Here is a 26,067-nt window from a genome sequence, read left to right on the forward strand (position 1 = left end):
TTTGCTAGAATCTCTCATGAAATATACTCTCATGTAATATTGATTTCCTTATTTCATTGGATTAACCAAGGGCAGGTCTGTCAAATCATCATAATAGAATTCATCAAGTCTGCAAGGTGCTATTATTCATTATCAGACATTACCTGGTTACTGGTGTTTGCCACATCACTTACATTTGGGTCAATAAAGTCTTCTAGTTCACCAAATCACAGAATCATTGAAAAGTAGAACAGACTTCCCATTTAGTCTAAACCACACCTAAAAAGATTCCTATCATAGTGTATCTGATAAATGCTTGTCCAGACTCTGACCTCTTGAGGCAGGACATTCAACTTTTAGACAGCTCTAATTATAGAAGATGTTTCCTTATATCAAACCTAAAATAGATCTCTTGGCAGTTTGAACTCATTGCTTCTGCTTTCACCTTATGGGGCCAAATAGAACAAGAACATCTGGAGCATAATAGCAAAACCAAAGTTTCTGAAAATTCAAGGGATGATTTCCTTAGAACTTTAGAATTCTGGTAATTAAATTTCCATTTAGTGAGGGGTAACTGTTTTGAATAGCATTTCATTCCAAAGGGGCAAATTGAAAAATGAATAACATAAAATGCTAAATTTAATGGTGAAAAGTAAGGAAAGCAAATACATTTACATTCCAAAGAGTAAAAGCGTTTTGTTTTTTTTGGTTTTTTTGTTTTTTTTGGCAAAATAAACGGGCATTTCACATCTCTGTCACTTCTATCTGTCACATCCCTGCCAGGTGACCACAGATTTTATTACCCCATTTCCTATTTTCCTGTTATCTGTCATTCTAAAAGATATAATTGGAATACAGCCTTGTCGTCTTTGTGTAGAAACTATGGCAACGGCGCTCCAAGTTCAAGACTAAAGTGCCCTAGCTTGTTTGGTTTGAGTGACAGATTCTTCATCGACAGCTATGTCACAGTGGGTCCCATTTCAGCCCTATATCCCTTCCTTCATCTTATTATTGTGTGTTGACCTGCAGATTCTTGGACTTCCTTATTCATATTTTTAAGTCTGTTATCATTGTTGTTTTTTTAATAAAACAAACATTTTTAAAAGCTTAAACAGGTACCTTTGGTAGAATTTACACAGAAGAATTAGAAATCTTCACTTTGTTTAAGGAATAAAACAAGTTGTATAAAGGTGACTGATTTGTCATGGAATAATAGTAAGAAAGAGGGAAGAAGAGGTAAGCTTTTGTAATTTTTTTTGGCCTAGGCTATTAATTCCTATTTGCAGGATCCAGGCACAGTTTAAAATTAAAGCTTTTTACTCATTTATCTAAAAAACAAAATGCAGCTGGACAATTCATCATCAAATCAAGGTTGGTAAATATGTCCACTGATCATATAACACCATGTAAAAGATGTATTTAAATGTCAAAAAAATAATTTTTTGACCTCAACTCAGAGATATTCTATATGATACTATCCACTCATCTGATAAACATTTATAATAAACCTATTCCACTATTCTAAAGTTCTAAAACAATAAAGTTAATTACTTTTTATAGTATTATTAATTAAATATTAATAATTAATGTTAATTTCATATTGAATGGAAGGCATGAGAAAGTTGCCTACCAAGGAATATGGAAATCACCTATCTATTAATCTATCTATCTATTTCTAAATGCTATCTGGCCTGTGAACTACTCTAGTTGGTCCAGAGACTTAGGATATCTCCTATCTCTAGAATGATGTATCCTAATCATAAATCTTGATTTGAGGATACATTGATGAGAAAAAAATAGAACAAAGAGAAGATTCCTCCTACTAATTATTAATAATTTTATATTTAATTTAATAAACTAAAAATAAAATCATTAATAAAATAAAATTCTAAAATAATGCTTTTTAAAAACTGAATAAACTTTTTTTGCCATGAGCAGCTACTTTTCTATATATATAGAAAGTTTAATCTTTTATCCTTTAAAAATATGAAAATTTCTAGCTATATAATTTATTAACAGTGTGATTAATAATAACACTAAGACTGAAAGAGACCAAACCTGAGATTTCATTAATATAAGGATCTTCTGGATAATGAAACTCTCTGCCCATGTAAATCAGCACCTTTTCTGCAACACATTTCTGTCTTAGAAAGTTTTCTAGATCAGAGATGAAAAATATATGCCCTCAGATCCCATAATACTTCTTGAATATGGCCTGAACCTGATAAAAATGAAATTGGGTAATATTGAAGAAAATAAATAAAAATACAATAGAACATAGATGGTGTTAAAATGTGGTTTTCAAAGTCAATTTGTGGCCTACAGAGATTTTTATATATGGTTTGATGAGCTAGTATTCTAGGTGACTTTGAGATCATTGAGAAATGACTTACCTAGTGTCACACAAGTAATATTTGTCATATATGGAACTTGAACCTGAATCCTTAGGTCTTTAAGACAAACTGTCCACAATGAACAAAAATAACTATTTACTAACTTTTAACTGTGAGAATTATCACAACCAATTTTATCTTAAACCATCACTAAAACTGAAGATGACTTCCAATTACTTCTGAAAACACAGTCCCACCATTCAGTTCATTCAGGATTCAACCCCACTATATAATAACAGAAACTTTTCCTAGGCACATACCTGTTAGAGTTCATCTTCTATTTGTTTTTGTTTATTATATTCTATTTATTATTGCTCCACAAGCTTTGAAAAGTCATTGTGAATATTCTGCCTGCTGCTTAAAAGGTATTTGCAATGGATTTCTCATTTTGGAATAGAAGGTCTTGAAGATTATATCAGTGGAATCTAATCTCTGGATACTCTTACCAACCTAGAAGACCTTTACTAATCTGGTAGTAAAATGTGTTTGTTACCCAATGAGCTGATTCTCTAAGTTTGAAGAGGAGGATCATTATCAAACTCACAACAGTGGGACACATATTCACCCCAGAAATCCTCTATGACCTCTGCTAAGCCAAAGGGTACTTGTGACCTGCATGGATAGAATATGCATATTAAAAAAACAACCAAGGAATCAAAAGTTGATTCAGCATGGATTCAAAAGAATATCCTTGATATTCTCCTCATAAATAGTGTTTGTTCAGTACTTAAGAGTAAATTAATAATAATTAAACCCCTATAAGCACATTCTATAAATACTGTAATTCATTTCTTTATATATTCAATACTATTTTAAGGTAGATCTGTTTTATAATTGTCATTTTCCAAATGAGAAGTCACTGGAAAGGTAAGTAACATAACAAAGGCCATTTACCTGGTTCATGGCAGAACAGGGAATAGTATCAGGTTTTGTACTGTCAACTTATTAAGCTAAATTTTATTGACTGGAAATATGAAAAGAAAGAGTCTTTTAGTGGAAAACTGACTTTGAATGACGACTTTCAGGAATCTTCAAGAGCTGGGACATCAAGCACATCTCTTCCTACGGCCTAACATAAAGCTACCAAGTATTCCTTTTGGACTATCTTTGGAATTTAATATTTACTTAATGAAGATTTCTGTATAATTATATAGGCTAATTATTTAGCAAAAAATGCCTCAATGATCTGCAATCAATCTAACTAAATGCCCATTGTTAACTATGATAGCTTAATAAACCATATGGTCTAAAAATTTATTCCACTTTGGGAGATTCTTATGAACAAACTTTAGTTTTATCTCTTTGTCCTTAACAGAAATTCTAAACTAACTACTTTATACAGATAAAAACCAGATTAAATCTAACTCAGTGTAAAGTCACCAGACATATATCTAGGAATTCTGGTGCCCTTAGCTAATTCAGTTGAAAAGGGGGGCAATAAAATTACCTAATTCCTCAAAGGAGACAGAAAGGATGAGAAGTGTTAGGGGATAGGGAAAAGATGAGTCCCAGAAGAGTCACAAAACTAAGGGTGGAGACCCCAGATTATATCAATGGAAGAGACTGTAAAATGAGGGGAATACAGGCCAAAGTACTGCCAGCACTACCCCAGATATTATTATCATAGTTACAACAATAACCAAAAAATCCTATTACTCTGCTTTATTTATAGTCTTAATAACCATCATAGGCTCCCAAATGTAAGCCAAATGGATATCTTTCCATTTAATTCCAACCAAACTCATTGCCTCTAAAAAACTGGGACAGGCATGTTTATAATGAGTTACATAATACAGACACACACACACACACACACACACACACACACACACACACATATATATATATACATATACAGGATAGGAGTAATAGAAATGTGCCATTTCAACCTTAAGATTCTATCCCAAATATTCCTTTAAATCATTATGTCCTAGTACTACTTCTTCCAATTACTAGAGAGCCCAGTCATGAAGAGGAACAAAAATTAACTCCAGTTCATGGAGTGAAAATAAATCCCCTATTAAGACAAAGTATCTTCCATCACAAGGGGAAGTCAGCTCTCTTATCCCTCACTTTTCTGCAAATCCTCAGCCACAGCTAGGAAAAATGGGAAGATGTGTGGGCTCAGCTCCTCCACAGAAGTTTTAATGGTGGAAGTGCAATGGAATAATGAGAGCCAACAATAGAGAATTTCAGAAATGTTTCATAATACTTTCCTTCTCAATCCCACTGCCCTTGGTCATACCTACTTCTGTGTTCTTTCATAGTCTCTGCTTTTGTCCCTTTCCCTATTTTCCATACTTCTTGGCCAAACTTCTCACACAGGAACAAGTATCTCAATTTTACTGAATCATTATTTTCATCCTTTCTTCAGTTGTCTAAAAGAGTACCATCCCTTCCAGAAGTGACTAATTTATGTAGATACTCTGGAGTAGTTTATTTCCCTGGATCTAATTCAGACTCATTTTCAGCATCGCTTCATTTTCCCACAAGCCCCTTTTTGTAAAATGTTATGATGATATTTTGTACCCATGACTTTGTGGAAAATGATTAGCATCATAAAATGTGCTTATTATAAATCCTTTCTGTGAGAAGGAGGATTTTTAAATAATTTTCAGATACTTGGTCATTGCTTTTGTGAGGCAGAGAGATTAGACACTTCCATGGAATCAGTTCTTTGGAAGCAGAGAAATATCTCCAACTGGAAGACAATTTCAAGTCTAAAATGAGACAGAATTCTGCTTTATGATACCCAGGGGCCTCAGCACACACCACTAAAGATTTGGAGTCATCCCTCTGGCATTTGTTCTTTCCATAACACTTAGCCCAGATGACATAAAAATATCCATTTGAAGACAATATGCCCCAGAATTGATCTTCTGAAGAAAATATTAAAATGCCTCTAAAATCATTCAGCTCAAAGATAAACAGGAACAGCTGCTAAATGCCCTAGAAGCCAGCCTGAGATTCATTCCAATTACCTAGAAAAAAGTACCTCAGGTGCAACCCGGCATTTTCAAGTTGCATTTTATGTCTATTAGATATAAACTGAAGTGCCAATGTGCTCTTCTTCCAGTTGTTGCTGCCTCCAGGTATGGTGGCATTTTTCCTAATTCTCTTTTTTTATTTTATTTTACTTTTTTATTGATATTTGGTGAGTGAAAAAAATCAGCATATGGTATTTGTTGCCTGTGTTAGGGTTCTTTAAGTTGGAAACTATTATAATCATGCTTTATGTAATCTTAGAATTGTTTGCTACAGCGGGGAAGTGTTTCGTTTTGTTTTCTTTACTTTTTCCCTAAAACCACCTCCCTCCCCCATTTCAAATGTCCAAGTAATCTATTAATAAGAAAATTCAAATATCCTCAAAGTCCACCTTTGAAATGGAATCAGAGATCCTCCTTTAAAATCCTTGCTGTGCTTTGTTCTATCTGAGATAACGGTAACATGTAAGAAATCTTAAAGTAAAGTATATACAATATATAAAATAAATAACAGTGACTTCAGAAGAAGCAGACTAAGGGGGAGAAACTAAAAACTGAGGAAATATTTTTAAAACTTCTTGGAGGAAGTTAGCAGTTTAAAGAGGCAAAACTTACTTAGCACAATGTCTGGCACAAAGTAGACAATAAGTCTGATAAGTCAAGAGGAGAGTGTATGTCAATGTAAAGCTACGAAAACAGAAAATAGAATGTTATATAAAGGGGAATAACAAATAAACCCATTTATCTGGAATATAAACTAGGAACAAGGGGGCAGTTCACAATTTGTGTAGAAAAGGTTGACTGGAACTAAATTATAAAAGGACTTAAATGTCATTCTAAGGAGTTTGTAATTGTTCCAAAAGCAATAAGGACCACTGGAACTTTGAGTAGAGGAATAACACAATGAGACTTTTGCTTTAGAAATATTGCTTTGGCAGTTGTGTGCAAGATGTACTGAAGCAGGGCCAGCTAGTTGGTGTTGGGACAGCTATTTGGTGTAAGAGATAGAGCACCAGCCCTGAAGTCAGGAAGATCTGACCTCAGACACTTAACATTTCTTGGCTGTGTGACCCTGGGCAAGTCACTTAATCCCAATTGCTTCAGCAAAAAAAAAAAAAAAAGTACTGAAGTAGGGGAAATGATGCATGCAGGGAGGCCAATCAGGTGTCTATTAAAATAGTTCAGATAAGAAATGCTAAAAACCTGAACTACAATGGTTGTCCTGTGGACAGAGAGAAGGATACAGATTGAACAAATGTTGAGAGGGTGGAATTAATAAGACTTTGGAAACAGATTAGATATAGGAAGTGAATAAGAGTGGAGAATTAATAAAATGGAAAAAATGGGAAAAAGAAAAATAGGAAAGACAAGAGGGGTGGGTTTAAGAGGAAAAAAATATTAAGTTCACTTCAGGACATAGGAAGTTTGAGATGCCTTGGAGACATCCAAGTTGAGATCTCCAACAATCATTTGAAAATCATCTGATCCAACCTATAATTATATTAATTTTATGAACTACAATCTTTCTTCCCATCATAGTCTTCCTTGTAACATGATAAAAACCCAGTACAAATCAAGTTTTCTTGGGGACCTATTCAAGGGGCTTTAACATAAGAAGTCATATATATGCCTTTCCTCTGTGGAAATGTCATCACCATTATCTTCTCACTCTTCCAACATGCCAGAAGAACAAGAGTAACCAACTTTGAAGAGTATAAGGTCCCAGAATTTAAAACTAAAAAAGGCTCAGACTTAGAAGCCAACCTTCTCATTTTACAGATAAGAAATGGAAATCTACAAGTATGAAGGGACTCCCCTTATCCTATATATAGCTTGTTTTGTATATATTTGCTTGAATGTTGTTTCTCCCATTACTGTTAAAACTCTCCGAAGACAAGGACTGTTTTTTGCCTCTTTCTTTATCCTCAGTGTTTAGTACAGTGCCTGACACATAATAGTACTTTATAAATGTTTATTGAGTTGAATTGAACTTTAGAACTTTTCATGATAGATTTGTATTCCTGGCAATGAGATTTGAGCTGTAACTTTACTATTATATTTTAATCCAAAATATATTAGATATCCACTATATTCTAGACATTCAAACCTCACATGTTCTCAAAAGTAGGCAAAGAAAAATAAGTGTTATTTTTTTTTTTAATGTGGAAATTTCACAAGGGCTCAGCAAGGGTCTGGAACGGAATAAAGTTAATACAATGTCCTCAGCCAAGAAGAGCATATGGAATCTCTTATCATCTTCCACCTGTGCTGGACAGGTTCCATAGGAAACATCTTACTGAAAAAGAGCCTGTATGACAGTGCTCTCCCAAGTCACATGAGAATGTCACTGAAGAAGTGAAGATGGAATTCACCCAAAAGGCAATGGAGAGGCATATAGTCGATAAACATGGGCATCTTGTAACACGTTACCAAGGAAATCACCCAGGAGAAGCCAATGATACTGAGTGGCCTTCCCACATTCCATCACTTTATGGCCATCCTGATATGAAAACTCTTCAAGCAAAACTAGATTCAAGCAAAAACTAAGTGTTGAACAGAGAGTCCATCTGGATCTATGCCTGATGCCTTTTTACCTTGGTAGAAACTGCCTGTGCTTATGCACATTAGGAATAGCCCTCATCATCCCTATGCCATTGATAAAGGCCAAAGTCACACAATCTAGAGAAACCAGGAATTAAAGTTAAGTCATTTGATTCCTATTCCATTAGATCATTGTGGTTCTCCTTCATTTCAACATTGCCCCAGTGACATACAAAGCATCTCCAAACCAGGAGATCACTTAGTATAGCCCTATTGATTTGACACTATCCTGATATCTATGAGTTTCTTTCAGATTAAAGTAAACATTAATAGGATAATAGAGTTGAAAGGAATTTGAGAGACGTTCTAGGCTAGATCCTTAATGCTACAATTGAGGAAACTGAGGATTAAGGTTATAAAGTGATTTGACCAAAATTACACACGTGATAAGGATCTGAGTTTGGTTTTGAATAGCTTCTCTGATGCAAGACTTTCTCAATTGTACCATATTGCTCTTTTAACTTTAACTGAATTGATTCCCAAATAGGTGAGTGCTAAAAAAGTATATAGCCTTCCATCATTAAGAATTTTTCTAGAGGGCAGCTAGGTGATTTAATGGATAGAGCACCAGCCCTGAAGTCAGGAGGACCTGAGTTCAAATCTGGCCTCAGACACTTATTACTTCCTAGCTGTGTGACCCAGGGTAAGTCACTTAACCCCAAATGCTTCAGCAAAAAATAATAATAATAATAATTTTTTCTGTTCTTAATCTAGCAAAATTATACTATTCCATTAAATCAAGATTTTTCTATCTCCAGATTTTATTTACGTATTTAAACTTAGGGTAAGGTATTTTTAAATATTTGCCATTTTTTTGTTTTAGGGACTCAACTGATCAGTGTATTAAAAATTGGAATGTGCATGTCTTTCATATCAATTACCATTCTTAGGGCTAAGAGAAAGTTACTTTTTATCAGACATTTTACTCATTCAAAATTCATCTTAGATGACTCACCAAGCCAACAATTATTAATTATTGGTTGGGCACTGAATGTTTCCAACAATAATTTATGGGAATTATGACCACTGGTTTGCATTATAATTATCCATCTTAAATTTTATGGAACATTTTGGTTATCATGCTGACAACTATCTCTTACTGAAGCTCATTTTACAGTCAAAATGATTACTGTGATTTGATTCAGCTTACCATTCCATATATTTATATTCTGGCCTACAGCTGATGATGAGACATAGACTACAGAAAAAAAAAAATGCACCCAAGACGAGCATACAATTTTCACTCATTTTGAGTATAAGCTGATATATTAAATAGCCTTACTCATTATTGTATAAAACAATAGTTTTGGATAAGCTTTATGTGAGAATAAACTTCTTAGAAGAGGCTGCTAGGTTGTATAGTAGAAAAAGTGCTGGGGATCAGGAAGATCAGAATTCAAATTTAGATGCAGACCCTTACTAGTTTTATCATTTAACCTTTCTCATTCTCAATTTCCTCACCGATAAAATGGGGGTGATTGTAGCTCTTACCTCCCAGGGTCTTCAAGAGAAGAAAATGAGATAATATTTGTAAAACTACTATTAAAAAAAACAAAAACTAGCTGGTGTTGCTGCTGCTCTGCTGCCATCACAGATCTGGGAGAGACTGTTGTATAAGGAGTCAAAAGATTGTTATAGATGTTCAGTCATTCTGTCCTGTTGAACTCTTCATGATCCCATGAGTCATAGCATACCAATACTGACCATCAGGTTTTATTGGCAATCAGGAGTCAGAGGATCTTATGTGTGATCTTCAGCAAATTTTCAAATGTAAAATAAAAGAGTTATATTATACTTTTAAGATCCCCCTTCAGGTTTAAATCTATAATTCTATAATCCTTCTTCATAAGCATGAGAGACTGTGGGTATAAAATTCTATATATATTGTCACTCAGTTTCTATATTGATCAATTTTGTTAAAATGCTTCTTCTCTCTCTTTTTATTCTCATAAGCAATGGCTCTCTGTAGTGAGAGAGATATAGGAGATGTATGTGTATGTACATATATATCTATACATACAGATATCTATTGATATATCTATAGAAGTATATATTTATAAATTAATGTAACTTAAAAATAGAACATGTGTGTACATATACATAGAATAGGTATAGAGAGAACATCATACATAAACATGTATAGAGAGAACATGTATAAAGAACATCATATATAAACAAGTATAGAGAGAATATAGAGAGAGAAAGAACCTGTATAGAGAACCTGTATGTATATATAGAATCTCTGTGTGTGTGTAGAACACATATAGAGAGAACACACACATAAACATATATATAGAACACATAGAGAGAACACACACACATATAGAACACATACAGAGAGAACACACACACATATATATAGAACACATAGAGAGAGAACATATACTATATATAGAACACAGAGAGAGAACATACACACACATATAAATATAACACATAGAGAGAGAACACAGATACACATATATATAGGACACATATAAAGAGAACACACACATATATAGGACACACATTATATATAACATAGAGAGAGAGAACATATATATATATATATTTATACATATTTATATGTATATGCATATGTGTGTATGCTTATATATCAGTTTTAATGTTATGCAAATATCTGTTATGTAAAGGAAAGCTATTTTTTGGTAAAGTTTAAAATTTCATCAAGAAATATATTTTAAAATATTTCAACACTGTAGTCAACTCTCCTTTCAGAAGATCAACATATGGTACTGTCAGGAAATGTGTGTCAAAAATATGAACATAATCTTTCAGAATATTCACAGTATTTGACAAGCATAACAGTAGGTATACTCTTCTAGAGACCCATGTTTTCACCCAATAAACCAAACATTCCTATCTTTCTGTGCCAGGATTTGGTTGTTTCTACTAAAAAAAAGTATGGTCACTGAAAAGCCAGGAGATCAAGGAAATCCTTGTGATAGGAAAACCAAGGGAAAAGCTGTATTAGTGTGATAAGAGCGGAGATGTTGTAGAAAACCGGTTATGTTCAATCATAAGATGTTACAAACTGACCACCAACTGACATTGTAGCAACACAGCCCTTTATTGAGCTGTTGCATAAATACATAAAGGAAACAGAACCACGTTTTGTATTGGTCTGATGCTTCCTAAAGGACCAGATCCAGTTCACAGCTTAAAATATGGGAAGGTTTAAGGAATACTTGACTGCTTAACCTAAAGAAAAGAAGCCCCTTTCAAGTATATTTTCCTGAAGAATACGAATGGTTCTTTACCCACAAGCTGAATATAATCTGTTACAAAATAATTTGAAAATTAAATTTCAGGGGACATGATTTGAGTTAACTATAAGGAAAAATTTCCTTGCAGTAGAATTTCTAGATACTATAATGAGTTATTAAGAGATGCTTTCTCTCTTTAAAATATCAAAGAAAAATTTCTTTAGAAAAGTATTGAAATCATTTTCAATTTTTTGAAATTATTTATTCACATGTGATTTTACCTATCTGTGATTTCATCAGTATGGTAGTATCTTCCATTAAGACTAATCTATAACTTGCCAGAAAATGCCAGAAAAGTTAAGAAATCAAGCATTTATAAAGTACCTACTATGTATCAGGCACTGTTAAACACTGGACTTGGCCAGCATCATATAGCTAAAATGTGGCAGCAAGATTTAAACCCAGCTTCCCCTAGCTCCAAGGCCAGCCTTATATATCCTGTATCTCTCCTGTTTTCTGGTGTTCTCCTATGACTGAGAGCTCTGAAATGTCACCAACTCTACAAAATTAAAGTTGGGGATTACCCAAAGGGCAGTGGAATAGTATAAGAGGACATAAAGAGACTGACTTTATTTTGCTAACTACAAACTGTGCAGGTAAAGAAACATTAAGGATGCCATCAAATACCTGAAAAGAGATGATTGGGTCATAAAGTGAGAGTAAGATATAGCTGAAGGACAATCCATGTGCTCCATGATATGTTATTTATGCCAAAAAATAAAAATAAACCCAAAGGAAAACTCCAAGTATGTCTAATACCGTCTCATGGATCATCTACAAGAAGACATGGACAAGAACCACACAGGACAGAAAGCCAAAGAGGGGGTTATGTTGAATAACTACTCACATGCTGAAACATGTATACCATGTAATATCTATGTCTTTAAGATGACTGTTATGAAGTTCCTTTTCTTCAGTTGAAAACTTGGCTAGAGAGGGATCGACTACAACCTGAGGTAAATGGTAAATGATTTCAGCATTGATTGATGATGGTCTGTTGAGAATGCTACATCCTACCTGTCCATATCACTAATCAATGTGATTCCATCAACACAAAGTATTTCAGATGCACCATATATCTTTGGTCCATAAATAATATTCATAGACTTGCCTAAAAGACTATTCTAAGGAGAACTCACACAAACCCAAGTACTCAAAAGAAGTCATACAAGGACACTCTCAAAATCTCTCTGAAGAACTTTTGAAATGACTGCGTGGCGTGGGAGATGTTGGCATAGGATTGTCTGGCATGGCATACCTGCATCAAAGAAGGTGATGTATTCTATGAGTGAAGCTGAATTAAAGTATCACAAAAGAAATGCAAAATACACAAATTTAGAGAATCTACCTCAAATATTCACGGGATTATTTGTGTCTGATCTGTGATATAGCATTCCAAACTCACATTGATTTGAAAAAACACAGTTAGACACACCATAATTTGACTCTAATACAATATTTTGTACTCTTCAAAAATGAAAGACAACAACCAACCGACTATTCCAGGAATTTATTTATTACAGTACAAAAAGAGTTTTTAACCTGAGATTCAGAAATATGTTTTATTTTCTTTTTATCATCTGGATAAATATATTTACTCTATAATCTTATGTATTTTATTTTAAGTACTTAAAATCATGATTCTGAAAAGGGGCTTTTAGCCTTCATCAGACTGCCAAGAGGGGTGTGTGTGTGTGTGTGTGTGTGTGTGTGTGTGTGTGTGTGTGTGTGTGTGATTTTACCCTAGTGAGCATTTATTTAACTTTAATTCTTTTGTATGACCTTCTCCAAATATTCTTCAAAACCAGATAGACACAAGACTTAGATGGTCGTGTTCACTCAGGTGTTTACTAAAAGATCTACCAGATCTGGATCTGGAGCTCTCTTTCAGATAGAGAGATGGGAGTACAGTAAACCTTAAGGAACATGGTCACACAAGCTTTCCTCACCTTTATAAGGGAGGCTCAGTGCTAGGTCAGTAATAGTTCTCAAAAGGTATATTATTCAGAAGTCTAATAGCAGTCTCATGTGCATGCCTCAGTCTTCCAATATTGTTGTCAACTCCTTGCCAACTACAAACTGTGCAAGAGGGGAAGTATAAAGGATTCCAAAGAGACAGATGGCTGGGGAAAGAGATGATCATGTTCTTCCCATCAAAAAGATTGTCAAAAAATAGTAGTATGCTATGGTCAAAAAAAAAATAAAATAATAATAACATACCACCATACTTGAATATAACTTTATAAAGATAAGTTGTGTTTTATCTAAACTGTGTATTTCCCCCAAACACCTTCCAAAGTACTGTAATACATAGTAGGTGCATAATAAGATAAAGGGAAGTTAATCAGTATTTATATAGCATTTGCAGTGGACAAACTGCTAAAACCTGGAGCTAGGTAGTCTAATCTTCCAGATTTCAAATCTGTCCTTAGACATTAACTGGCAGTGTGACCCATAAGTCATTTAATTCTATTTACCTCAGTTTCCTCATTTATAAAATGAGTTGGAGAAGGAAATGGCAAACCATTTCAGTATCTTTGCCAAGAAAATTCCAAATGGGATCATATAGAGTCATACAACTCAGCAACTATATGTCAGGCACTGTGCTAAATACTTTTAACAAATATTATCTCGTTTGACAAATATTTGTTAGATTCAAATAAATATCACTGCTATCCCTTTTAAACACTGTTGGTCTCAAATCTGCACTCATGAATCTCGAAGACAGCATAGGAATTCCTTTTTGGTCCCTAAGAGTAGTATCAGAAGTTCAAAACTATATTGGCAGGTCTAATAAATATAATAACCACTTGCTACTGCTTCTTTAGCCTCAGATAATTGGAAAGGGAAGGAATAAGGGAAAGAAGGGAAATAACTGAAACCAGCTCTCACATAAGCTAGGGAAAGCACAACTTTAACAAGTAGACATTGAATCAGTACATATGTTCAGGCAGTTAACAAACTTCATGACCTCTATTGGTCCTGTCTATGAGTTCCATGATGATAAAGCTGGCCATTCCATATCTTGAAACTGACAAATATTTTTAATCATTTGCCATATGGGAATTCAGTTTCAACTTCCTCTTTCCATTTTATTTTCCCTTCTGAACTACTGTAAAAACTGGATAGCCACCAGTAATTTCTCTTCTGCTCAGGACAGATTAATGGCTATATGTTAGGTTTGAACCGGGAGGTATCCTAAGTAATTAACCCCCTCATCTGTGGGTCTAAGGCTAGTGCTCTAAAACTCAAGGAAGGTTTTTCAGAACTCTTATAAGCAGCTCAGAAAATGAGACAGGTCTTTGTGAATCTTATGAAAGTTTTCTAGCCCAAAAGTTGACTTAGGAATATTTCTCCAGATATGTCTGATTTCTGAATGATACCTGAAAATAGGATGGCCTTGAGAATAGGGGAAAGGTCAACTGATTTTTCTTATAACTTAAAGGGCTTTTAGAGGAGTTTAAGATTAATTTCCAGAGAAAATAAAAATAATACCACTATGTCCACCACTTTCTGAGATCCTCCACACTATAGTTTGCCACATGACTATTGGTCATTTGTATTATCTTTGCTAAAAGCTATGGAAAGGTATAATTCTGAGGTACTAGAATAGGGTGGTGTGGAGAGATTCACCCCACAACCCAGCAGTGCCAAAAACAATTCTACTGAATTCCATTGAGATTCCCCCTGACAAAGAAATAGCATCTGGTACTTCATGTGGGATGTCAGATCTCAAACCTTCTTGTATACACATTGAATAATGAAAATCTAGTACCATGAAGGAATGAAACATTTATGAGCCTGGATTAATTCAGAAATGGGTGTCACTTTTTTGTTGTATTTAGCATACTGGATGCTTTCAGTGAATCGCAAACTGATGACATTGGAATTGATTCAAACAAGCTCTCCACCCTTTTTGTTGTTGGCCCAGATATTTTCAAAAACAACTCCTTATGAAGGAAACGATACACTTAATAATTAATGGTCTTAGCCAGATTAAGCACTAGGGTTATAAGCAATTTTGCCAAACCTATAAATTATCTCCCCAGATACATTTGGTTGACTCATAGATGTTCAAGTCTATTTGTCATGCAAATGGCTTTCAAACCATTTCTGTTTGAATTATAGAGTAGATTTAGAATTTTTTCCAAATTATCTTTAATAGCCTGTTTCAATTTAATTTTTTAAGCAGTCAACCTAATCTCTCACCTCTGTATTCTATATACTTACCTGGAAATGCCTATACACATTCATAGAACTAACTATGGCAAGTGGATTCTGTGGTAATTCTCAAGTAGGTTACTCACAGAACCTGGAGAATGATGACTTGTGGCAAATGTCCTGAATGATTCTGACAAGTTTAGACTGCTCAATCTTTGTTCCAGATGTCATACTTAACAACTAACTCCGACTTCATCAAATAATTATTGAACAAATTAAAGTCAAGTCAATGAGCATTTATTAAGCCTTTACTTTAAGGTAAACACTATGCTAAGAGGTACAAATATAAAGAAAATCCACATCTACATTATAATGAGGAAGGCTTCATATAAATAATCAAGAAAATATATGAATCTAAATATTATATGGAATATAATCTCAGTGGATTATATTCAGTTAGAAAAACACTAGTAACTATGGTTACCTAGAAAGGTCTTCAGCAGAAGGAGAGATTTGATGTCTTGAAAGAAGTAAAGGAAGCTACGAGATAGAAGCTAAGAACATAACCATGTATTGGGAATAGCAAGAGGAAAAGCAAAGATACTAGAGCTGGAATGAATGTAAGAGGAAGAACAAATAGGTCACTGTCATTAGAGGGCATGGGAGAACAAATGTATGACTATTAAACCCTGTGCTAGACATTCCAGGGGGTCCCTAGAATTGAATTCTATGTAGTCCTTACCTTCATGGAGTTTACAATCTAGCAGAAGTGGGATTATTGAATTTATCCAAAAATATGATAATTATCATAAAGACAAGAGTGAATAAAATATAATCCCAATAATTACATGACTTAAAAATATCATAAAATTATTCTCAAATAGAAGGAAAAAAAAGCTATCCTTCCACAAAAAAAAGCATTATTTCTAATTGAAAAAAATAAATCCTCAAAGATATCTAAATATACACCAGTAGGGAATTACTTATCTAAATTTTGGTGTGTTACTGTACTATGTAATGCAATTAATATCAGTAAGTATGAGGACATTATAAAATAATGAAAATTTTTTTAAAAGATGAAGAGTGCATGCTAATTAAGGCCATATGAAAAGAAAAGTGATGAAAATGAATGGACAAGCAGAGATGGAGACTTAGAAGAAATGACTGATTACATTTTATGCATTAAAATTCATTTATCTGTAAGTAGTTGCAAAGACAGATTAATGGTTACATTGATGTTTAAGATTAAATTTAAATAATATTTAATATTAAGATGATAAATCATTATCAAAAACTACTTCAAAGATTTAGAGGATTTAGAGGAAGGAGAAAGAACATTTGAAAAGGTATGAGAGAAAGTATGGCATACTGCAAAGAGCAAAGAAATCGGGATTTTAACCCATCAATAATATACTTTAGCTGTGTGACTTGGGCAAATGACTCGATCTTTGAGCCTCAGTTTACTAACCTGCAAATTGAGGGGTCATAGTATCGATACCCTCTGGAATATCAATCATTGTAAAGAAATAAATTTATAAAACTTAAATTACTGTAGAAATATGAAATGCTATTATTATGGATTCGAGAAGGAAATAGTATTCAGGCTAGCTCTTGAAGAAAGGATAAAATTTCAGTCATTCGATAAGTAAGCATTTAATGCCTTCTGTGTGCCAGACAATGTGATGGGTATTAGGAAGATGAGGTTCATATTAAAATATATGCAAAATAGAAACAAGGTGACAGATTGTGAGTGTTAGCACCTAGAAGGATGTAGAAAGTCCCACTGTAGGTAAGTATTGAAAAAAACTGGAAATTCTCAGAGATGGGAGTAAAAGGGTAGTTACAAGTATGAAATTTATAAGAATGGTAAGAATACCACAATAATACATGAAGAGGAATGATTTATAATAAGGATGGGAAAAATATTTTGGGGCAGATTGTGAAGGGCTTTATATGACAGAGCCCAACTGCTCTCAAAAGTAACATGGAAGCACTGGGGCTAATTGAGTAAAAAATTGGTGTGGTCAGATCTACACTTTAAAATAATAAGTTGGGCAGCTATATGGAAGATGGATAGAAGTAGGGTGACACTTGAGGCAAGAAAACCAATTAAAAGATGATTGTAATAGTGATGAGAGCCCCACCTAGAGGAGTGGCTATATAGATGGGAGAAAGGTGACATACATCAGAGCTGTGCAGGTGGAAAGACAGGCTTTGGCAAGTGGTTAATACATGGTGTTTGAAAGAGTGGTGAGTTAAAAATATGCCATTGAGGTTAGAAAGATGATGGAATAAAAAGATGGTGATGACAGATAAAAGCAGAGAAAGTAGTCTAAACTAAAGCAATAGCAAAAGTAAAGGTGACAAATCAGAAAAAACATGAGACATCTGGGAATTAATGGGTTTGGTTGGAATGTTCAGTCTGTGTAGTGTAATAGTCAGAGATGAAAAACCAAAGGTAGGTTGGGATCAAAACCTAAAGAACCTAAAATGTCAGCCTAAGGAATTTAAAATTAATTCAAGGAGAAATGGGGAGCCATAGAAGATTTTTTTTAGTAAGAGAGTGGTCAGCTTTCGGTCAGGTGGATTCATATTAGAACCAGATTCAGTGGAGTCCATTAAATACTGGAGAAAAGGTCAAGACTGCAACCGTTGTCCTAGGCCTTCAAAATGCTTCAGAGATGTTAATGATTCTATAGGAAAATGTTTTTATCACCTCAACTCCATCATTCCAATTATAGCAATATCTGAAGAAGAGTTAGGGAATGTTCAGCAGCAATTTCTATTTTGCCATTTATGAATGGCAAAGGAAGGAAGGAAGGAAGGAAGGAAGGAAGGAAGGAAGGAAGGAAGGAAGGAAGGAAGGAAGGAAGGAAGGAAGGAAGGAAGCATTTGTTAAACATTTACTATGTGCCAAGCACTCATACAAATATAAGCAAAATGAAAGATATTTTCTGCCCTCAAAGAGCTTAATTTCTAACGGGGAAAATAATACATAAAAGAGAGCTAGCTGAAAGGAGAGGGAAGAGAGAAATAATTTTGAAGCCCGGAATGTCACAATCAGAGCCAAGAAAGGAATAAATAAGGCAGAGCAGTTTGGACCCTGTCACAGAATGGAAGTTCTAAGAGGACATCACCACTGGGAGAAGGGGTTGAGGTGGGATGGCTTGTAGAGGACCTTCTTAGAGCAAGAAAGGCCCAGAAGCTGAAGGAAGTTACAGGTTGAGATAATAATAGAGACATAAAAACAAGTAAGTTAATGTCAGATTAAGGAAAGATATATTTAAATGCCTCAAAGTGGCTTATTTACTGAAAAATGGAATGCTTCTGAAGATAGTATATTAAGTTTTAATGTGCTCATTTGTACAACTTATTTCAACTATCCTAGAATTTCTCTGTTTTCACATATAATTATAATTATGAGTGGACAATTATCTATTACTTTGAAATTTGTTACATTAAATATCATTAAAAGAAAAAACATCTGCATAACCAAAAAACTAGTAAATCCCAGCAAATTATTCAGTAGCATAGTTAGGGAAAAGAGAATTGCTTTTGACCTGGGCAAATCTCTTAGATTCTTTTAATGAAATAGCAATATTTGCATTTTGCATCTCACAGGGCTGTCATGATAAGAAAATGAAAACATGAATATAGAAAAATACTTTCTAACAATAAAGCATTATAGAAACATAACTTTTGACTTTATAGAGTATCCACTATAATAGATTGCAGCATCACAAAAGAATTTAGATAATCTCAAAGTTTGAGGCAATGTTTATATATTATTTATGTGCAAGGACAAGGTAAACAATAGCTATTATTATAATTATTTTAAATTGTTTACATCAAAACAAATATATGGGAGGTAGGGGGGAGAGTTTAGATAGTGTCTTGTAATCTGTTGTATTAGGAATTTAAATCCAGTCCTGATATCTTTTTTTCAGTATTTATAGAATCTAGTATAAAACCCTCTTTCCTTTTTCCAAGTAATCATATATCACCAAAGGCTTGTAGTTGTAGAGACAGAATGCTTTTGGATTTTTCATAAATCCTATTTCTTATTGGCCATCTTCCCTTCTGAAATTCATTGTTATCTTTTGGGTGTTTTTTTGTTTTGTTTTCCCCACCTTAGGTTTGGATGTGTGGAGGAGGAATGTTTGACGTTCCATGTTCTAGAGTTGGTCATATCTACAGGAAGTACGTCCCTTATAAAGTTCCATCTGGGACCAGCTTGGCAAGAGTGAGTAACTGGGTTCCAGAACAGTTTTGAATTGAAATTAGGGCTGTCCTTGAAAGCAGGCAGCCACCTACATGTGTAATATGAATAGAAATGTAGCAGTCCTTATCGCCCACTAAAAATATCAACCCTTTTATCTGTTTGGTATTCTTTTGACTATTAAGACTTTTTAGGATTTAGAAATCCCCTATAACCACTGGCAGTTTGATCAGATGATACCTTAATTATCAACAAACATTTTAGTAAACTAAAGATCCTAAAGAATGGTAGACAGAATAGGCAGAAAGTTGGATTGGGAACCAGAAAAAAAGTCTTCTTTAGAAAGCCAGTAGGACATAAAAACAAACCTTCTCCTATTGCCTTGGGGATTGAACCCTTTTTTTTGTGTGTGTGTCATAATTTTCAGACTGCCTTTTTTTCTAAGGGATTAGCACTGTCTCCATTTTTAAAAGATTCTACCTTTATTGAGCTATTTTTCTCACCTCAAAGACATATACTTTTTTGATTCAGGAATTGTATGCAAATAATAAAAGTATTTTAGATGTCAAAGCTGAGATCACAATAATTGTGACCATCCCCCTAAGATTTTCACATTCTTCTAATTTTCCCCAAAATGCCTTCCATATGTCCTTCTACTTGATTGTGGCTGTGTACTGTTTTATGCTGGTGTAAAATATTCTTGATACTGTTCAGAAGTGATAATACCAGATTTCCTTTAGAAGAAAAGAGTGGTTAAGAACTTGTGTCATTCAAACCAAAGAGGAAGGAATGAAGTCATGATCTGATGCTGAGATTGCTATTCACTGTCTTTGCTCTGAATTCAGACCTGGGAACACAAGTTCAATCCATGGGTCTCTCCTAGAACCCTCCCAAGACATTTCTTGTCTTATCAAAGACTGCTTTCAGGCATAATTAAGGCAACACTGACTTTATAAGAGCTAGGGGCATCCTAGTCTGGCACCAGGGATATCAGGCACTCTAGAACTCCTGCCTTTTTCTCCACTATACAAGAGAATTGCAAAGAGCAATACAGTTTTGACACCATCAAGTTGATGAGATAGACTTTCTTGAAGTCTCAACTCCCAGACAGGATCACTGAGTAACAGCCTCACTGAGTCTTAGTTCTTTAATGCTTCCTTTTTTAAATCCCTACCCCAAGTTCATAAATCTAGAACTATAATGGACTTAAGAGACCGCCTCATGCAGATAAGGAAAATGAGGTCTATTTAGGAAAATGACCTTTTAATATTTAATGGATACCAGTATAGCATTGACTGTCCATCTGTTATCCCTCATTCTGCCTACGTGAATAACTTATACTTTCTTACTTGTGGGTCCATAATGATGCTGATGACATGACATAATAGAACAAATGCTGGATTTGAATCAGAGCATGAGGATCTATACCCTACCTCAGATACTCACTCTGACTGACTTTGAGTAAATCACTTAAGTTATCAGAGCTTATTTCCTCCCTGTCAACTCTAATTCAGTTATATTATATCTTTCATATCTCTTAGTATGGGCTTTCATTGTTGGAAATATGCTGCAATTCCTTTATACCCGTTATAGTGTCTCTATTAGCCTTTAGGTCTCCTGAAATTTCTATTTTTCTTAAGACAGGATGTCCAGTAATTTACAGCTATAGAACATCACTGAAAGAAAATTGTTAAAAACATTTTTTAAAGATGGACTTTTATGTTAAGAAGTAGCTTAATACCATTGCAGACACTATGCAGTTTCCCACCTCTACCCCAACCCACTGTCTTATTCACTTCTGAGATCATTGTCTATCTACATTGGTCTACGCAAGATTTAGTTACTAATGGGTTAACTCAATGGCTACTCATCTAATGACATCACGATCTATACTCTTCATCCACGTAATTTTTCATCTGTAAATTCTAGGCATTTCTCTTCAAATAAACATAGATGCCTCAGGGAAAGATACACATAGAAATCATAAATTCTATTATTACAATTTATCAAAATTTAATGGAGTATAAAAGTTCTGTGCATTTTAAATGGTCATTGGAAGTGAAAATTTTTCCAGGAAGAACTTAATCATAAAATGTCATTAATAGTATGCTTTTTCTTATTCACCTTCTTTGTGATAAATTTCTTGCCAATATTTACCTTTTTAACTGAATCAGTGACCCCTCTTCACTGCATCAGAACTCACAATAAAAAATTCAGAGTACAGTCTTATGAATATCATATAGGTAGGGTTACCAATCTTTCAGTATTTGATCAGTCACATTATTCTAGTGGTTGTATTATTGCTGTTTTTGTAGTTTTTCATGTTTTGATTTTGGAAACACAAAACACGACAAGATTGGAAGCAGTAGTATTAGTCCTCTGACAGAAAAAAACTGCTTCACTCATTAGCAGAATGTTATGTTGTATATAAATCACTATTAACAAACAATGCTCAACATGCAATGAGTTAGATGAGATAGGTTGAGGTGGGAGAAAGAAGAGAAAAAAATAGGAATGTGGACTAGAATTGTGGTTTGCAGAGTGCAAACATGCCAGTAAGGCATGTCAATACCTACCATCTCTGTAATTTTAAAGTCATAGAGTTGTCTTGAATCTTAAGGGTTTAAGTTACCTGTCCCAAGCCCTACAGCCTTCAAAAAAAAGGGCAGGAACCTAGATATTCCTGACTCCAAGATGACCTCCCTCCAAGATGAAATTGGATTTGAATATGTGCCAGGCTCCCATATTTATAAGATATCATTATGGTTGAATTGGAGCAGCTAAGTGGCACAGTGGATAGAGTGCAGAGTCTGGAGTTAGGAAAACTCATCTTCTTGAGTTCAAGGCTGGCCTCAGACACTTACTGGCTGTATCATCTAGGCAAGTCACTTAACCCTGTTTTGCCTGAATACTTCATCTATAAATGAGTAAAAAATCCTCGCCAAGAAATCCCCAAATGGGATCACAAAGAATCAGATACACCTGAAAAAATGGCTGAACATTTTTTATAGAACATCACTGAAAGAAAATTGCTAAAAACATTTTTTAAAGATGATATCATTCCGTGGTTGATAAAGTGATGCTAGATTTATACACACATACATATATGCTCATGTCTATGCATATACATATGCATACATATGAATATGTTCTCTGAGCTCTTTTTTCCAGAAGTGATTATAGTTCTGTGCTACTCCAAGAGCATTCTCACCTTGTTCCCATTTTAACCAAAATAATGTATTTGCAAGGTCAGATCAGGGGTCAGAGATCAGAGAATGTGAGATGTGGTTAAAGACCTTGGAACATAGCATGAAACATCCAGTAATTCTAAGTGGTTGATTTTTAAGAAATTAAAATGTTTTATTTTTATTCTTGAGGGAAGAATTAAGAATTTTTCAAATACCATCAAGTGACAGGAAATTAGGGCTGACAACTCTAACTCTCAGGCAAAAAAAAAAAGTCAGTATTTATTCAAATGGAAAAAAGTCCATAATCCTGAATTTTAATCTTTCCCATTTAAATTTTACTTGGGGGCTCATTTTTATTTTCAAAAATGCTAAAGCAATCAGAGAATCATAAATATTGAAGCTCACCTGTCGCTCTAGGGAATACTTTATGAATCATGAATCTTTTTAATAAAAAGTATATTAAAATGAAAAATGGTAGTGATATTTTAAGGGACTTTTCTTTTTTAAATTCTCTGCAATACTTTATATCATTATTCAGACCTCAAACATAGTAGAAAGTCTTTAGAAAAGACACAAATGCAGGACCATATCCCTTGGCTGACTATATGTAGTTAGGCTCCATTCATTCCAGTGAATGAAGATGCCATAGTTTTATATAAATATTTTGAATATTGTTTTGTACTGACTTTTACAAAGAAGGAGAGCTCCCACATGAAGTGGGACAAATGGCCTCCAAATCCCTGGGCTGCTATTTACCAAGTTTAAGCCCTGGGGCAAATTGTTTTATTTATCTGAGTCTAAGTTTCTTGATCTGCAAAACAACAGAGAAAAAATAACTCAGAAGGACAGAATAGCTGTCTTCAAGAATTTAAAGGGTTATTTTATAGGAAAATTAGACTCCTTAAATTTGGTCCTAGAAGGGAGAATTAGGAAGAATAATGCAAAATCTCACATAATTATTGGATGTAAGGAAAATCCTCCTAATCATAAGAGCTGACAAAAAAGAATTAAATTTTAAAAAAGGACAAAGATCAATTTCTATAAATAGGTTGAGAATGAAGTACTACCCCAAGGTGTGGGTTGGGGTATAGGAACAATAGAAATTGAAATGAAACAGTAAAATAATACTTAGGGAGGAAGGTCCAGAAAAACAAAGTTGTACAATAAGGGAGAGAGATAAGTGCCCAGAAACAGTTACCCAATCAACCCCAAAGGCCATCAAGCATCTATCCTGAATAAAAGCAGCCTCAATGAAGGAGGTTGGTTTGGGGACAGGGATTGGGGGGGGGGGAGAGAATTTTTTTTTTAAATAACAATGGCTGTCTTGGGCAAGAGGGTGTGATTCAAAACTAGAAATCCTCAAGGAGTTTAAAAATGTTTTAAAGGGAATTTAGTTCAGATATATTGAAATGTATACCCTTTAAATTCCCTCCTAACTCTGAAATTCTATAATCCTATGATTCTGAAAATAGATATAATAAGACTTACACAATCCTTCTCAAAGTTCTACTTCAAGAATCAAATGAAATAATGTATATAAAACACCTTTTTAAACTATAAAGCATTGATATATGGTGGGGGGGGTTGTACTTTTATTTGATAGCATTTATGCAAAGATTTAGGATTAGCTTAATATTTTACATATTTTTTCTCATTTGATCCTCATAACAACCCTGGTGGGTAGGTTTACAAAGAAGAAAGCTGACATTGAAAGATAATAAAATGATTTTCTTAGGGTCTCACAGCTAGAAAATGTCTGAAATTGGATTTGAACTTAGGAAGATGAGTCTTTTTGATACAGACCCAGCACTATATCTGCCAAACAACCTAGCTGACTTAGGAAACAGTAGAAAATGATAAATTATGATACTAAAATATATTAGGCAGTCAATTAAAAAAACACTTAGTAAGTACCTACTGAAGTAGCACAGTGCATAGATCACTGGGCCTGGTGTCAGGAAAACCTGAGTTCAATTCCAGATACTAACTGTATGATCCTAGGTAAGTCATTTTACCATGTTTGCCTCAGTTCTTCATCTGTAAAGTGTACTGGAGGAGGAAATGGCAGCTCTCCAGTATCTTTGCCAAGGAACCCCCAAATGTGGTCACAAGAGTTGGACACAAGTAAAATGATTGAAGAAATATTAACATGTGACCCAGAAGAATCCTTGTGTACAGTTTAGTGGCTCTTAATTCTATTTGAGTTTGCTCTAGAACATTGAATAGAATCTAATAAGATGGAATTGATTAGGGTGTGATGACCGCATATTTAAAATCAGCCGGAGTCAGGAATTCAGATTAAGGAAAAAAATCTTCAATCTTTATTCTTTTTGAGGTGGAGGGGGATTGTGATAGCAATATGGGCAGCTGGGACAGGAAGCCAGCCAGCAGTCTCTCTTTCCGCTTCCCTTTCCAATCCCTTGCCTCCACCCACCAAAAACGTCATTTCCTATACAACACATCAGGACTTGCACAAAGAGTGGGCGGGGGCCATCCTTTCTCCAAGCATATATATTAATAGAGTATGGTCCAATTACTATTTAGCCTCACGTGCTTGGGACCTCAGTATATCAACTCAAACCTCAGCCCATTACATTAGGGATAAATGTAAAATCTTACATGGGTGCAAAAAGCCAATTTTACATGTGAGGGACAGAGTGGCAAGAAGAGGGTGACATTATTAGATATTTTTATAAAAGTCTTTGAATGTTAGTAAAGTATAAGCTCATTATGAGTTAGCAGTGTGCCATAGTATTCAAAAAAGATAATGAGATCATCAGATACCTGAAAAGGCAGTTGGCTTCCAGGAAAAGGAAGCTGAAGATCTCATTGTACTCTGCATTCAGATCTCATCTGTAGTATTTGTTCAGATCTGGACCCCATTATTGCAGAGTACCCAGATTATGGCAACCAGGATAGTGAAGGGACCTGTATCCATACTCTATGAGGATTGGATTGGAAGTGTTTGGCATATGTAACTTAAAGAAGATTCATGGTATGTATAGGTGTATATGAGTATATTAAGAGTAGGGAGAGAAGAGAATCATCAGCGATATCTTCAAGTATTTTTAGTTCTTTACAATCGAGAAAAAATTAGTTTTATTCTGTTTAGTTTGTCCCCTAAGATACATACTGAGCTTGCAGTCTACTAAAACTCAAATACTTTTGTCCTGAACAAATCTACAACTTGTAAAGTTGTCCTTTTACATCCAAATGCAAAATTTTACATTTGGCCCTATTGAATATGAATCCTTACCAAGAAGAAGGAGTGGAAAC

At 34.4% G+C, this 26,067-nt stretch overlaps 1 protein-coding gene across 2 annotated transcripts in view; it reads left to right on the forward strand.

Moving 5' to 3' along the window:
* GALNTL6 (polypeptide N-acetylgalactosaminyltransferase like 6) overlaps positions 1 to 26,067 on the forward strand; it is a 1,500,784-nt gene that overhangs the window by 1,378,804 nt on the left and 95,913 nt on the right. The window contains exon 8 of one of the 2 annotated variants that reach the window (XM_051964041.1): positions 19,520 to 19,627. The exons of the other annotated variant lie outside the window; for it this stretch is intronic. Within the exon in view, the coding sequence (XP_051820001.1) occupies positions 19,520 to 19,627 (108 nt within the window). The remainder of the gene's footprint in view (positions 1 to 19,519; positions 19,628 to 26,067) is intronic. 2 annotated transcript variants of the gene reach the window in all.

This window comes from Antechinus flavipes, chromosome 6, assembly GCF_016432865.1.
Source record: "Antechinus flavipes isolate AdamAnt ecotype Samford, QLD, Australia chromosome 6, AdamAnt_v2, whole genome shotgun sequence".
Taxonomy (NCBI): domain Eukaryota; kingdom Metazoa; phylum Chordata; class Mammalia; order Dasyuromorphia; family Dasyuridae; genus Antechinus; species Antechinus flavipes.